We start from the raw sequence: 14,247 nt of genomic DNA on the forward strand, positions 1-14,247 counted from the left end.
TTCGCGCCGACTGGAATCGATAAGGGAATCGTTTTCAAAAAAAGGCAAACGATTCCAAGGAATTGAAACACTGGGAACCGGTTCTCAACAAGAACTGGGGTCAGATTCACCAATATGTTCTTAAGAACGATCTTAAGAAATGTCTTAAGATCTAAAATGAAGAAGTTCGTAAGAAAGTTCTTAAGTGCAATTCCTCAATATTTTCTTAAGAACTGTCTTAAGAACTGTCATTTCTTACGAATTTCTTATTTTTCTTACTTCAGAACTTCTTAAAATATGTCATTGCTTTGCACGCGCCAACAAACAACATTTATACAGGTAGTTTGTTTCTTAACCGTCAGTCACTCACTAAACATGGAGAAGGAGAAAAAGAGATGCAGGAACTTTTCAAGGTTATGGTGGATGAGATTAATGTGCGAAAAAAAATACTATTGGGGAAAATTAATAATAATTAACTACCACGCTAACTAACATGCTAACAAACAGTTAACAGGCTCTTTGTGTAATTAATTACAAAGTATATCCCCAAACTATGACCTACTAGTCTAAACTTGTCTAAAATGTGTTGAAAAAGGTGATATTAGAGTTTTTTACCTTTTTCACAGAAGAAATTTTAAGACGGGTCAAGGTTGTCTTAAAGTTAAGAAAAAAGTCAAGAACAAATTTGAGAACTTTTATTTCAAGAATACCATTTATTCTTAAGTTTTTTCTTAAGAAGAAACTTAAGAAGAAAGTTGAGAAAATACTTAGAAAAGAAAAAAATGACACTTAAGAAAAAAAAATGTCTTAATGTTTTGTGAATCCGGCCCCAGGTTCTCGATTCCCATCCCTAATCAGTACCCCACGTCATTTATTACGCACCATGGCAGAAGCTAGGAAACTGTAGAATTGGCGTTAAATCCCTCAAACAACAACAATTGAGGGAGGAATCTCCATGTTTTGTCGATATTTTTGTCGTTTGACCTCATTCAGAAATGGCTTACCCTACCTTTAACCAGCGCTCGCCTGGTAAAAATGATGTTACTACTCGAGGTACTTGAATTTTTTAATGACAAAACACATTTTCAGCTGGGTAAAGAATGAATTGAAACCATTTAGAAGTTTCCAATAACGGCACTAACGGCATTAATGCCGCTGGAGCGTCGCAGGAGAGAAGCATGAATACATTTCATTATCAGCAGCCGCATGTTTAAACCAATCCCTTGAAATTGACCAATTTTCCTTCCAGAAACTTGCAGAAACATGATGTATTATAGCAGTGGTGATAATAATATGTATTCTTCTCTTCTCCCGCCACGAATAGTGTGAATAGGAATAATTTGAGAGAGATAGCATCTTCAGCAGAGACGTGAATAGATTAATTGCAAATTCTGCACCGCGGCGGATTCGGGCCCGTTATTTCCAGCGCCGCCTGCTTACCAAGTCTTTTGGATATCACCCCCCCCCCGACCCCTCCGAGGTTCCTCCGGTTTTTTCTGGCAACTCCGACCAAGGTTGGGAGTTTTCTATAGAGACGGAAATCAATAGCAAACTTAGGGAGATCATTAGTCACTTGTACGTTCAAAGAGAGCTCTGCCCGGACGGCAGGAATACAGCTGTGAGATTACCGCCCACAGCTCCGCAAATCCACCACGTGGGGAGAGGAGCTAATTATTTGTGGCAGATAATTGCTCTCAGGTTGTGCTAATACCGCCGTATGTGTGGGCGCAGGAACACAACAGCCCTCTTCTGTGATGATGTGGCTTCTTTCTCTCCTTTTCTCTTTTCTTTCCCCAGCAAGAAACCTCATTAGATAAAAGGTTGAATAAAAACGAGGGTGTGAAAGGTAGCTGTTTTATTCCAGTCACACGGCGCCGTCAGTGTTATTGTATTCTCCGTCTCTGTTAGAAAGCACATTATTAACCCCGCGCTCGTGTTTTTATTGTGTTCTGGCTGAAAAGTTGCTTTTGTCAATGAAAATTGTGACTAAATATCGTCATCAATGAACTTTTATCACCTGAGGAAAACGAGACGAGACGCAATGAAAATGCTGCTCATGTGACGATAACGATAATTAAATATATAATGCAATATCGTAGAGGAATAAAAACCAGACCAAAATGTAGATACAAAATAAAAGCTCTGCGAAAATGTGTCTCCATTTTCGTTGACCGAAACGAGATGAAATGTTCTACCAAAGATCCTTAATGTCCATGTTTTCAGTAGTTTCTCTGGTTTAATGTCCATGTTTCCAGTAGTTTCTCTGGTTTAGTTCTGGGTGACGTTAGTCCTCAATCCCAGTCGCTGCAGCGGGGAATCAGATCCAGAAGATGCAGCTGCAGAGTTAGAGGCTGATGCCGTTAACGCAGAGCTCTAGGTTCACGTTAATTAAAAACAAAGTTACATAGAGAAACGCTGGGATCTGCTCTGGGAGGGAGAAGAAGAAGAAGAACCATCTTTGGATACACTTTCCTACATAGACGTGGAAAAGAAAACCCAATGTGTCGTCGACAAAGAAAAAGATGGGGAGAAATGCGGAAAAATAAATATGTTGTAAACTCAAATTAGAGTCTTCTGTATCTGGAATGAATGTATTCTTGAGTCTATAATGTAAGAATAATATAATAATAAGAACCTTGTTTGAATTGTAAAATGGGTTTGGCTAAATACAATCTTTGACTAAAATGAGACTAAAATGTTCAGACTTTTAGTCGACTGAAACTTGACACGACTAAAAGGAGAATGAACGTGACTAAAACTAATACAAACTAAAATGATAGCTTGACCCAAAGACTAGACTAAAACTAAAATTGAATAGGCCTGTGTTGAAAAAATAGATTTTCCGATTCTAAATCGATTCTCATATTAATTCCTAAAAATCAATTTGTAAGTCTAAAGATCTTTTTTTTTTTTTTCATCATTACATTACAACTTTTGGTATTTTTTTTGTTTATGCCCAAAAAAGGAATGTTTTGTTGGACACGAGAATAACTTGTGCAATGTTTTTGCTTTTAAATATGTTTAAAAGTATGAAAACATTAAAGTTTTCAGTTATAATTGCATAAATTGTCTATATTTAATTACTTTATATACTGTTTTGGGGTTACATTTGCATAAAATGCTAAAAACCAAATTCTCAAAAATTTAAAAAACGAAATAGACCGAAAATGGAAAAAAATTTAAACGGAATGTGGGAAAAAATAAAACCAATTTCATACGTTTGCTGCCCTGGATCTGTTTGATAATTCTGCCCAACGATGTTTCTGAAAGCAGTTCTATCAGCATTCTGGGAGCTGATTGGTCCTTACAGCATCATTAGCTGCAATACTTGCTGTTGAATCTCAATATAATACTAGTATTCATATGTTGCATAACTACAGTCATATAATTCATGCAACAGCTCAAAAAACAGTTTTAATAACACTAACCCAAATCAATATCCGAATCGAATCAAGTCTTGATAATCGATTCTGAATCTTAAGAATCAGAATCAAATCCATTCTTGACATTTGAATCGATCCCCAGTCCTAAAATTGAAACAGGTTGCCAGAAACAACACTCTCTGGCCGAGCCGGCGTCTCATGTGTTTTGTGTTCGATCTCCCTCCAGGTTCAACACGGGATCAGGAACGGGGACGGTGCTCAGCAACGTGCAGATCAGCCTGGGCCACTGGCACCAGCTGGTGGTGACGCGTAACCGCCGCACCGCCATGCTCAGCGTGGACAACGAGCCGCACATCCAGGGCGAGACGCCGCGCGGCACCGACGGCCTCAACCTGGACACCAACCTGTTCATCGGGGGCGTGACGGAGGAGCTGAAGCAGGAGTAAGACTCTCGTCCGTTAACGTCTCGCAGCCGCGCTGCCGTGAGTTCTCTGCATCATCTCCGTCTCGCTTCCCCCTCAGTGTGCGGGATCGGACCGGCGTGGCCGCCGGCCTGGTGGGCTGCATCCGCCTGCTGGACGTCAACAACCGCATGCTCAACCTGCAGGAGACGGGCGGCGACAGCCTGTTCGGCAGCGGCGTGGGCGAGTGCGGCAACAACCCCTGCCAGCCCAACCCCTGCAAGAACGCCGGAGAGTGCCAGATCAAGGAGGCCGAGATGTTCCACTGCCGGTGCAGCCGGGGATTCTGGGGTAAGACGGAGGAACGTTTGTTGTTTTACATTTGGATGGGATGGGCGGTATAGACTAGAAAATGTATCACAATAATTTCTGGCATTTATCCCAATAACGATAAAAATGACGATAAAAAAAATACCAATTCAACTCCACCTTTGTAACTATAAATCTATCACCACATTCAGTCTTTGGAGCCCCCAAATCACTGCTCTAAAAGATACTAAATACTACTAAACTACACCAATTACATTGAATTAATAAAAACCAATTACATTTCTTTCTTTCTTTCTTTCTTTCTTTCTTTCTTTCTTTCTTTCTTTCTTTCTTTCTTTCTTTCTTTCTTTCTTTCTTTCTTTCTTTCTCGCTCATTTCTTTCTTTCTTGCTCATTTCTTTCTTTCTTTCTTTCTTTCTTTCTCATTTCTTTCTTTCTTTCTTTCTTTCCTTCTTTCTTGCTAATTTCTTTCTTTCGTTCTTTCTTTCTTTCTTTCTTTTTTTCTTTCTTTCCTTCTTTCTTTCTTTCAGGCTAATTTCTTTCTTTCTTTCTTTCTTTCTTTCTTTCTTTCTTGCTCATTTCTTTCTTTCTTGCTCATTTCTTTCTTTCTTTCTTTCTTTCTTTCTGGCTCATTTCTTTCTTTCTTTCTTTCTTTCTTTCTGGCTCATTTCTTTCTTTCTTTCTTGCTCATTTCTTTCTTTCTTTCTTTCTTTCTTTCTTGTTCATTTCTTTCTTTCTTTCTTTCTTTCTTTCTTGCTCATTTCTTTCTTTCTTACTTTCTTTCTTTCAGGCTCATTTCTTCCTTCCTTCCTTCCTTCCTTCCTTCCTTCCTTCCTTCCTTCCTTCCTTCCTTCCTTCCTTCCTTCCTTCCTTCCTTCCTTCCTTCCTTCCTTCCTTCCTTCCTTCCTTCCTTCCTTCCTTCCTTCCTTCCTTCCTTCCTTCCTTCCTTCCTTCACGTACGTTGTGCGTGGATTTAACACAGAACCATAAATCAGCTTTACACAAAAACGTCATCAACGGGAATTTATTGTTTTTACCACGAGATGTCAAATTCTTACCGTGGGAAATCTTTTTGACGGTTTATCATGAACGGTAAAATATCACCCATTCCTAGAGGGAATTCATACCGGGGATAATTTCTTTACACATACCAGGAAATGTGAAGAGGGTAAGTCACAATCAAGACTCCCAAGAGGTCAATACACTCAAAATATATTTAAAAAACCCATAATGCAATGCTTTACAGTTCAGAATTATACCTTTTTTTCCTCAATATTAGACAGAAACAAATCATTTCATGTAAAATCTGAACTAATTTTAAATTTAAAGCAGCAAAATGTCTCCAAAAAGTTAAAGGCTTTTTAGGTCGAGTCAACTCAAAGATTAAACACAATATATAATGCATCATAAAAATTACATTAAATGGTGATCAAATTTAACGTGATGGCCCCTTTTAAATTGAGACGTTAAAATGATAAAAAAGAATTAACGAAAAGGCTGGAAAGAGGTTCTGAAATGAAACGCCTGGATGATCTTAACCGTAACGAGGTTTATCTGAAAGAGGACGTTGGCCTGACAGGAGACTGAATCTGCAATTCACCAAGTTCGGATGCAGAAGTGGCCTCATCCGTCTGAGCTGCTTGATGCATCAGTTTCCAGTTTCCTCACTGCTGCGGTGCAGCTTGGTAGTTTGTTGTTGGTCATTTTATTTCTGTACACATACCAGGAAATGTGCAGGAGAGTAAGTCAAAAAGAGTTCCCCAATTTCACCTCTGAAGAGGTCAATACACTCAAAATATATTCAAAAAAAACATATTGCAATGCTTTGCTGCTCAAAATTACCATGTTTTTCCCCAATATTAGACGGAAACAAATCATTTCATGAAAAATATGAGCTAATTTTGAAATTTAAAGCAGCAAAATGTCTCTAAAAAGTTGAGAAAAGAGCAATTAAAGGCTTTTTAGGTTGAGTCAACTCTATATAACACATTTAGAACCAAAGTGCTTCACTAAACAAGGATTAAGCACAAAATATAATGCATCATAAAAATTACATTAAATGGTGATCAAATTTAACGTAACAGCACCCTTAAATTGAGATGTTAAAATGATAAAACAGATAAAATAAATGTTTTAAAAAGCTGGAAAGAGGTTCTGAAAGGAGACGCCTGGAAGATCTTAAACATAACGAGGTTTATCTGAAAGAGGACGTTGGCCTGACAGGAAACTGAATCTGCATCTGCAAATCACCAAGTCCGGATGCAAAAGTGGCCTCATCCGTCTGAGCTGTTGATTAGAGTAAGTCTAAATGAGAGTAAGTCTAAATGAGTTCCCCAATTTCACCTCCGAAGAGGTCAATACACTCAAAATATATAAAAATAAAACATAATGCAATGCTTTGCTGCTCAAAATGACACTTTTTTTTCCTCAATATTACATAGAAACAAATCATATCATGAATAATATGAGCACATTTTAAATTTAAAGCAGCAAAATGTCTCAAAAAAGTTGAGAAAAGAGCAACTAAAGGCTTTTTAGGTCGAGTGAACTCTATTTATACTACACATTTAGAACCAAAGTGCTTCACTAAACAAAGATAAAACACAATATGTAATGCATCATAAAAAATTACATTAAACGGTGATCAAATTTAACGTAATGGCACCTTTAAATTGAGACGTTAAAATGATAAAATTTTTTAAAAAGGCTAGAAAGAGGTTCAGAAAAGAGACGCCTGGAAGATCGTAAACATAAGTTTTATTTTAATTATCTGCAAATCAATTTCAGATTATTGTAAAGTTGCAAAGTCTTTTTTCGGGGAAGCCCTTGCAGATTTCAGCAAGACGCCGCTGCGCTGCCTCCTGCAGGACCGGCCCGGCGGTACGACACGCAGAAGTGGCCTCATCCGTCTGAGCCGCTTGACGCCTCATGAAAGGAGAAATACAGCGAGGAATCAGGTCCTTTAGCTGCTGAGATCGTACATCAGGCGGAAACGACGCTCCTCGGTTTCTGTTTTTATTTACAGTTTTTACGCAGCTTCCCAGCTTTGTGGGGGGGAGTGTGGGGGGTTATACATCATTCTGAAACTTCCACTTAGTTCTCGGTAGTTTTTAAATTATGTGATTATAAATCTCTGGCTATCTCACTGGCGTCGTGTCTTCCTCACAAATCCCCGAGCGGCTTTGACAGCCTCATTTGGGAGCGTAACTCAAGGCCCCGGCAGAACCCCGGATGTTCTCCCGTAAAACCAAACCGCCAAATCCCAGTGTCCGACGCAGAAATGATTCAAATGTTGACACAGTTGGAGAGAGAGGCCGGCGTCCTCATCCTCTTCCTCCTCCTCTTCCTCCTCTCATGCTAAAGCTCAGAAACCAGCCTGTCAGAGTTTAATTTGACGCTTTGAACAGTAAAAACTATTAGTTTTGTTGGGGTTAATAGAAAAGTACGTTGCATTTCAAATAAGAGCTGGATTTAGTTATTTAGGCTCCTGAAGAAATATACAGTACAGACTAGTGTTGTTTTTATCAGCCTGTTTCAGTTTTAGTTTTAGTCTAGTCTTTAGATCATGGGTCGGCAACCCTAGGCAACCGCATGCGGCTCTTTAGCGCCGTCCTAGTGGCTCCCTGGAGCTTTTTCAAAAATGTTTGACCTTTTTTTTTCCTTTTTTTTTTCTTCTTTTTTTTCCCTTTTTTTCTTTTTCTTTTTTATTCTTTTTTTTCCTTTTTTTCTTCCTTTTTCCTTTCCTTTTTAATCTCGACATTTAAACTTTTTTCTCGAAATTTTGACTTTTTTCTCGACATTTCTACTTTTTTCTCGACTTTTCGACTTTTTTCTCAAGATTATACTTCAACATTAATCTCCACAGTTCGAATTTTTCTTGAAATTTCGCCTTTTTTTCGACATTTCGACTTTTTTCCTCAAGATTGTACTTCAACATTAATCTCGAAATTTTGACTTTTTTTCTCAACATTTCAACTTTTTTCTCGACATTTCGACTTTTTTCTCGAAGTGCATAATGAAAAAAAAAATCTTCCCCCAGTTATAACTAATATAGAAACATGCAGCATGTGTCGCCTTCATTCTAAGGCTTATACAAGACTTAATTTTTTTGCGGCTCCAGAAATATTTGTTTTTTGTGTTTTTGGTCCAATACGGCTCTTTCAACATTTTGGGTTGCCGACCCCTGCTTTAGATCAAGCTATCATTTTAGTTTTTATCAGTTTTCGTCACGTTCATTCTCCTTTTAGACGTGTCAAGTTTCAGTCGACTAAAAGTCTGAACATTTTAGTCTCATTTTAGTCAGAATTTTAGTCTCATTTTAGTCAAAGATTGTATTTAGCCAAACCCATTTTACAATTCAAACAAGGTTATCTTATTATAATATTATTGTTACCTTATAGACTCAAGAATACATTCTTCCAGATACAGAAGACTCTGATTTGAGTTTACAGCATATTTATCTTTTCCTGTGATTTTGTGGCCTCAAACTGCCGCAATGTTTATTAAGGATCTTTGTTATAACATTCGTCTCGTGTCGGTCAACGAAAATGAAGACACATTTTAGCGTTAGCGTTAGAGTTTTTATTTTGTAATCTACATTTTAGTTTAGTTTTTATTCCTCCACGATATTGCATTATATATTTAATTATCATAATCGTCACATGATCAGCATTTTCGTTGCGTCTCTTCTCGTTTTTTCTTCAGGTGATAAAGGTTCGTTGACGACGATATTTAGTCATAATTTTCGTTGACGGAAGCAACTTTAGTACAGACCAAAAGTCTGTACTGAATATATATATATATAAATGAAAGCATGTACTTTAAAACTTCACAAAAGTAAAAGGTGATTATGAAATTTGGATCGTCGCCTGCAGGTCATTTTATCATCATGTCAACTTAAAAGTTTCCAAGAGCCGTAGTTGGTCGTGTTGGGACAGCTGGAGGAGTCTGAAAAATAAAAACCTGTGGAGAGGAAGAAACTGGAGGAGAGGAGGATAAAAAGTGCGAGTCAGGGAAAAGGAGAATCCCGGAGAGCTGGGTGTGGATGCGGTTCGTTAACGCGGCCTCCTCATCCTCGGCACGGGCGCGGAGCGCTGGTACGCGGCGTGGCAGAGGGCAGAACCGCCACCGCCAGCTGCGGCTAATCTCCCCCCAGAAACGCGCCGGTTTAATCTGGACGTGTAATGTTTCCAAATCCTATTAAAACGTGACCCCCATTAAAGAGGAAATCCTCGCCGCCGCTGCTTCCCGCCCGGCTCGGATGAAACTGCTGGAATGTGTGGCTGAGTTTCTCTTGTCGTTGTTTCCCCAGGTCCGACGTGCGCCGACGTCCACGACCCGTGCGTGCCCAGCAAGTGCCACGAGAGCTCCCAGTGCCAGGCTCTGCCCGAGGGCGGCTACAAGTGCGAGTGCCCCATGGGCCGCGAGGGCAAGCACTGCGAGAGAGGTAATCTGCCTGAACACGGCGCCGCGCTGACGCCGCGCTGACGCCGCGCTCAAGCTTCTCCACATCTACTCTCTTTCTTCATCCAAGCAGAGCCTTTTTTTCAGAAATTTGCATATTTTTTATCTCCTTTACTTTCCACTCCACGGCATTCCCATCCGTCCCGAATTGAAGTGGGAGATCAAAAGCAGAGGGGGGGGGTGAGCCTTGGGGTTGATGTTACAGAACCGAGGCAGAGGATTGGACCCGTCGGGCCTCTCGCCCGCATCGCCTGGGCCTGTTAGCGGGAGACGCTAGCCGGTAGCTGCTCCTCCCCCCGCCCCCTTCTCCCCCTTCTCCCCCTTCACCCCCCCACCCACAGGTGTTGAACTCAGTCTGGTTTCAGAGGGAAGAACCGGCGCCGCTGCCGGGAAGGAGACCCGCTCACGACCCGGCTGGTTTTTAAGTTTTGGCGGCAATTGGAGGACTGGCCATGTTTTGCACCTGTTTTGCACGGATATACGGATACATATATACATATGTATGTGTGTATGTGAAAAGGGAGGTGACGTCATTCCCTCGGGAAACTAGTCGGTTTGAATTTGCACTCTTGTTTGTGCTTTTTATCAGATTTTCACGAAAGATTACTCAGCGACAACCAATACAGACTCACTATACAAGCCCAAACACGCACGTATTATGGATCCACCAAAGTCCGTGCGCGCGAAACGGTTTACCGTGAGCGAAGCTGAGTTCAGCGCCGGATAAAGACGCGAAATATAAATGCGATATATAAAATTATATACATTAATCCTTCGCTATAACGCAGTTCACCTTTCACGTCTCGCTGCTTCACGGATTTGCATTGTGCATTTTTTTCTGCATTCTGATTGGCCAAACATTCTCCCCCTTCTTCACTTCCTGTATCAATAACGTTGGTCGCTTAGCAACGAAGCTGAGAACGGCCAATGAGCTTCAGCAGCAGCTCAAGAACGGGACCCTTTGATGAATCGTTCATTACAGTCTCAGATATAATCCATGGTGGAATGTCGGTTTATAAGAATCTTTTTGCCCAGAAAAAAAAAAGAGCGACAACAACGACCTATAACTATTTTCTTCTCTCGACAAAACACACCTGCACCGCGGGCTTTAGAAGAAAAAGACGCTACAGAGCGAGTCAGGATGCAGCAGCGTCAGAAGAGCAGTGAAATACCCGCAAGTCATAATTTGTCCTACTGTACTTATTGTATTTTTTTTCATAATCATTTTTCATTTTCTCCCGTTCAAATCCAATTAATCGGGTCGCGGTTGGGCGGTGCTGATCTCCGCAATCTGAAGCCTTGTATAATAATTGTAAAAGAAAAAAAAAAAAGGTTGCTACTTTGCGGATTTCACTTATCACGGGTTCTTTTTTGAACGTAACCCCCATGAAAAACAAGGGATTACTGTATTCCATTTCTCCCTCTTCACCTCCTTTTCCTTTACCTTATGCATTTCTACCTCATTATTAAATGAGGAGGGCGGTCCTTCCTGGTCCTGCACTCCTCTACTATTGGTCAGTAAACAGGGAGGAGCAGGATCGGGCCAAAATTAGGACATAAGGTAAACAAAATATAAATATTTATTGACGAACGTGCATGTAGAAGGAAAAGGACAAACAAAAATTAAATATTTCTACTGGGGGATTTAGGAAAACCTCCGCCGAGGCCTCCAGCCCCAGTTTAGCGGCTGATTAAAACAAATGGAGATGGAACCAGAATCAATGGCGTGTCAGCGGGAGCGTCTCTCTTTCCAGAAGGCTATTTTTAACACGGGGATCAATGAGATGACTTATTGCGTCAGTCGTCCCCTGCCGCCGTGATTAATGGCGGCATCAGTGTCAGTCCCAGGCAGGAGCTGGGAGATAAGCAAGCAGGCGGGCCGGCGTCTCAGAGCAGTAAAAAAGACGGGTCGGCGGGCGCCCAAAGGTGAGTGGAGTCGTATCTTGAGAGCTCAGCTAAGCCGCCGTTTCCATTTTTAGTCCAGAGACGTCTCTGGAGGGTCCAGTGCTTTCAGCCCGTCGGGGTGTGAATCATCTGGAGCTTCAGAGGGATCGCTTCCCCGTCTGCAGGACTTATTGACCGGGAGACGTCGTCCCAGCAGCCGCAAAGTCCCCCCAACGGGCAGAATGTGTCATTTTAGCTGCTCGCTGTTATTGCTCCTCCCGGTTTCATTGATGGCTTTTACTGGGACTCATAATGAGATAATATTCCTGAAATACAATCAAAACCGTAATGAAGTGGTTCTTTTCTAACCATCGATTCTTAATCTTAGTGTGGCTCCGAAAGGGAATCATTATTTCAGAATAAGAGCCTGCAGGTTGTTTGATTGGCTGATTTCGTGGAGGCGTGTCAGTCCCCGTTTACACATAGCCGGGTATTTACAAAAACTGATATTTCCCCTTCTACGTTTTGAAAAATACCCTTGTTTACACCAGTGGTTCCCAACCTTTTTTCCTTGTAGCCCCCCCTACTTGTGTCTCAGACCAGCCGGGCCCCCCGACCCGTACGTACTAGCAGCAAAAGAGTAAAGTTATTTGTTACAAACCGTTAATTGAAAAAATGAACATTAATTATCTTTTTTTGATACATTTCTCTTTGGTTTACCCTGTACTTTGTTTTTCTCACCTTCCTTTTGTGTCACCAATGTATAAAATAGGCACAAAAAATAATTGCAAGGACATAAAAATATTTCTGAAAAATGTCTCTTTTTTAATATGAGAGCAACATTTTTTAACATTTTTCCTTGAAAAACTTGTCGGAGTAGTAGTATGATTAAATGTTGAATAATGATATAATAATACGTTTTTAAGTTTTTATCCTGATAAATAACTTTAAAAGTATTTTAAAATGATCAAAATATATTTCTAAGTGGGTTTATACAGACTTGGATTACTGTATTCCATTAGGTGTGTTATTATGATTTTTTTATTTATTTAACATGTGTAAATATAATTTTTACATCTGCATATCCTCAAAGCAGACAAATTTTCGCGCCCCCCAGAGATCTCTGGCGCCCCCCCAGGGGGGGCCCGGACGCCAGGTTGGGAGACACTGGTTTACACGAACGAGGTAATACGCTGTTAAGGCGCTATGAGCATCCAAACCTACAGGGGGCAGTGTAACGAGAAGCGTAAAGTCATGCTAGCCAATCAGAATCCTGGAAAAAACATCAACAAATGACACGTGTGAAGCCTGAATAATATGGTTCCGCGTTAAATCGACGGCGTAGCCTACGTACGGTGCGTGTCGCCGCGTACGCTACGCCGTAGGCTCTGCGTTGGTGTAACGCAGAACCATAAATCAGCCTGGACTGCCAGTTACTTCCAAGACGGAACGAGAGTCTTTCGTTTGGAGTGACAGAGAAGTGGAGTTACTTTTAAGTGTGACTTTAGAATATAAAACAGGTAAAATACAAGAAAATATTGACGGTGGCCAAACAAATTGTAAACACAGGTCGCCAAATGATGCTGGTGACGTTTCTGTTGCATAATGTGACGTTCTGAAGCCTAAATGTCCGTTTCCCTCCGTTTACAAGCAAACGTGAAAACTGAGTTTTTGAAAATCTCCACTTTGGCCGGAGTTTTCAGAAATGATGGTTTTTGGAGACTTTGAGCTCCGTTTTCGTGTAAACGAACGTCCAAAACGCATGAAAACACCACCATTTTTGCTCCGTGTAAACGGGGCCTTTGTGTGGCTCTGAAAGGGAATCATTATTTCAGAATAAGAGCCTGCAGGTTGTTTGATTGGCTGATTTCGTGGAGGCGTGTCAGTCTGGCGGCTCTCGATCGTGCGGTTCGTCAGACTGAACCAGGGAAGAAGAAAAAGACTCTGACGAGAGCTGAATCTGATTTACTCTGATGGCGTTCAAGGGGTCGGCTCTTTAGAGCGTCGCAGGCGACGGGAAAGTGGCCGACGAGTCGATACGGTGTGAGTAATTTAGACATTAGGTTACGGCAGGTTCTGGAAAAGTACCAAGATAACGGTCTCTGACCGACTCAGGTGTGAAAAACACCTCATCCCTTCTCAGGCCGGGCCTGCCGGCTTCTGTCGGGCCATAAACACCCGTCAGTGACGAGTAAACTCGCTCACAACGTTTGCTGCTTCTACGTTTTCATCGTGTTCTGGGAACGAGCTCCACTCCCCAAAATCCTCCCAGTCAGAACTGGATTCAGAGAATAAAAGTGAGAAGACCCGGCACAACAAAGACTGTCGGCTACAGACGTCTCGCACGTCAACGAGCAACACGTTGCATCTGTCACGTTACAATGAAATATTGTGACGGATAATCACACCTGCACATGTACACATGTCTCAGAAAATGAGAATATTGTGATAAAGTTCTTTATTTTCTGTAATGCAATTTAAAAAAAACAAAAATGTTCCTACATTCTGGATTCATTACAAATCAACTGAAATATTGCAAGCCTTTTATTATTTTAATATTGATGATTATGGCTTACAGTTTAAGATTAAGATTCCCAGAATATTCAAATTTTTTGAGATAGGATATTTGAGTTTTCTTAAGCTGTAAGCCATGATCAGCAATATTAAAATAATAAAAGGCTTGCAATATTTCAGTTGATTTGTAATGAATCCAGAATGTATGACATTTTTGTTTTTGTAATTGCATTACAGAAAATCCCAGTATTCTAATTTTCTGAGACAGTCCTGTAAACATGTCCCTTCTGGCAC

The 14,247-nt window shown here is 40.8% G+C and overlaps 1 protein-coding gene across 1 annotated transcript in view; it reads left to right on the forward strand.

Moving 5' to 3' along the window:
- The window catches only part of LOC133457451 (agrin-like), a 74,292-nt gene that overhangs the window by 25,196 nt on the left and 34,849 nt on the right, over positions 1-14,247 (forward strand). Inside the window, exons 6-8 of the mRNA XM_061736761.1 lie at positions 3,589-3,804; positions 3,885-4,114; positions 9,404-9,538. Of these exons, the coding sequence (XP_061592745.1) occupies positions 3,589-3,804; positions 3,885-4,114; positions 9,404-9,538 (581 nt within the window). The remainder of the gene's footprint in view (positions 1-3,588; positions 3,805-3,884; positions 4,115-9,403; positions 9,539-14,247) is intronic.

This window comes from Cololabis saira, chromosome 12 (assembly GCF_033807715.1).
Source record: "Cololabis saira isolate AMF1-May2022 chromosome 12, fColSai1.1, whole genome shotgun sequence".
NCBI classification, from domain to species: domain Eukaryota; kingdom Metazoa; phylum Chordata; class Actinopteri; order Beloniformes; family Belonidae; genus Cololabis; species Cololabis saira.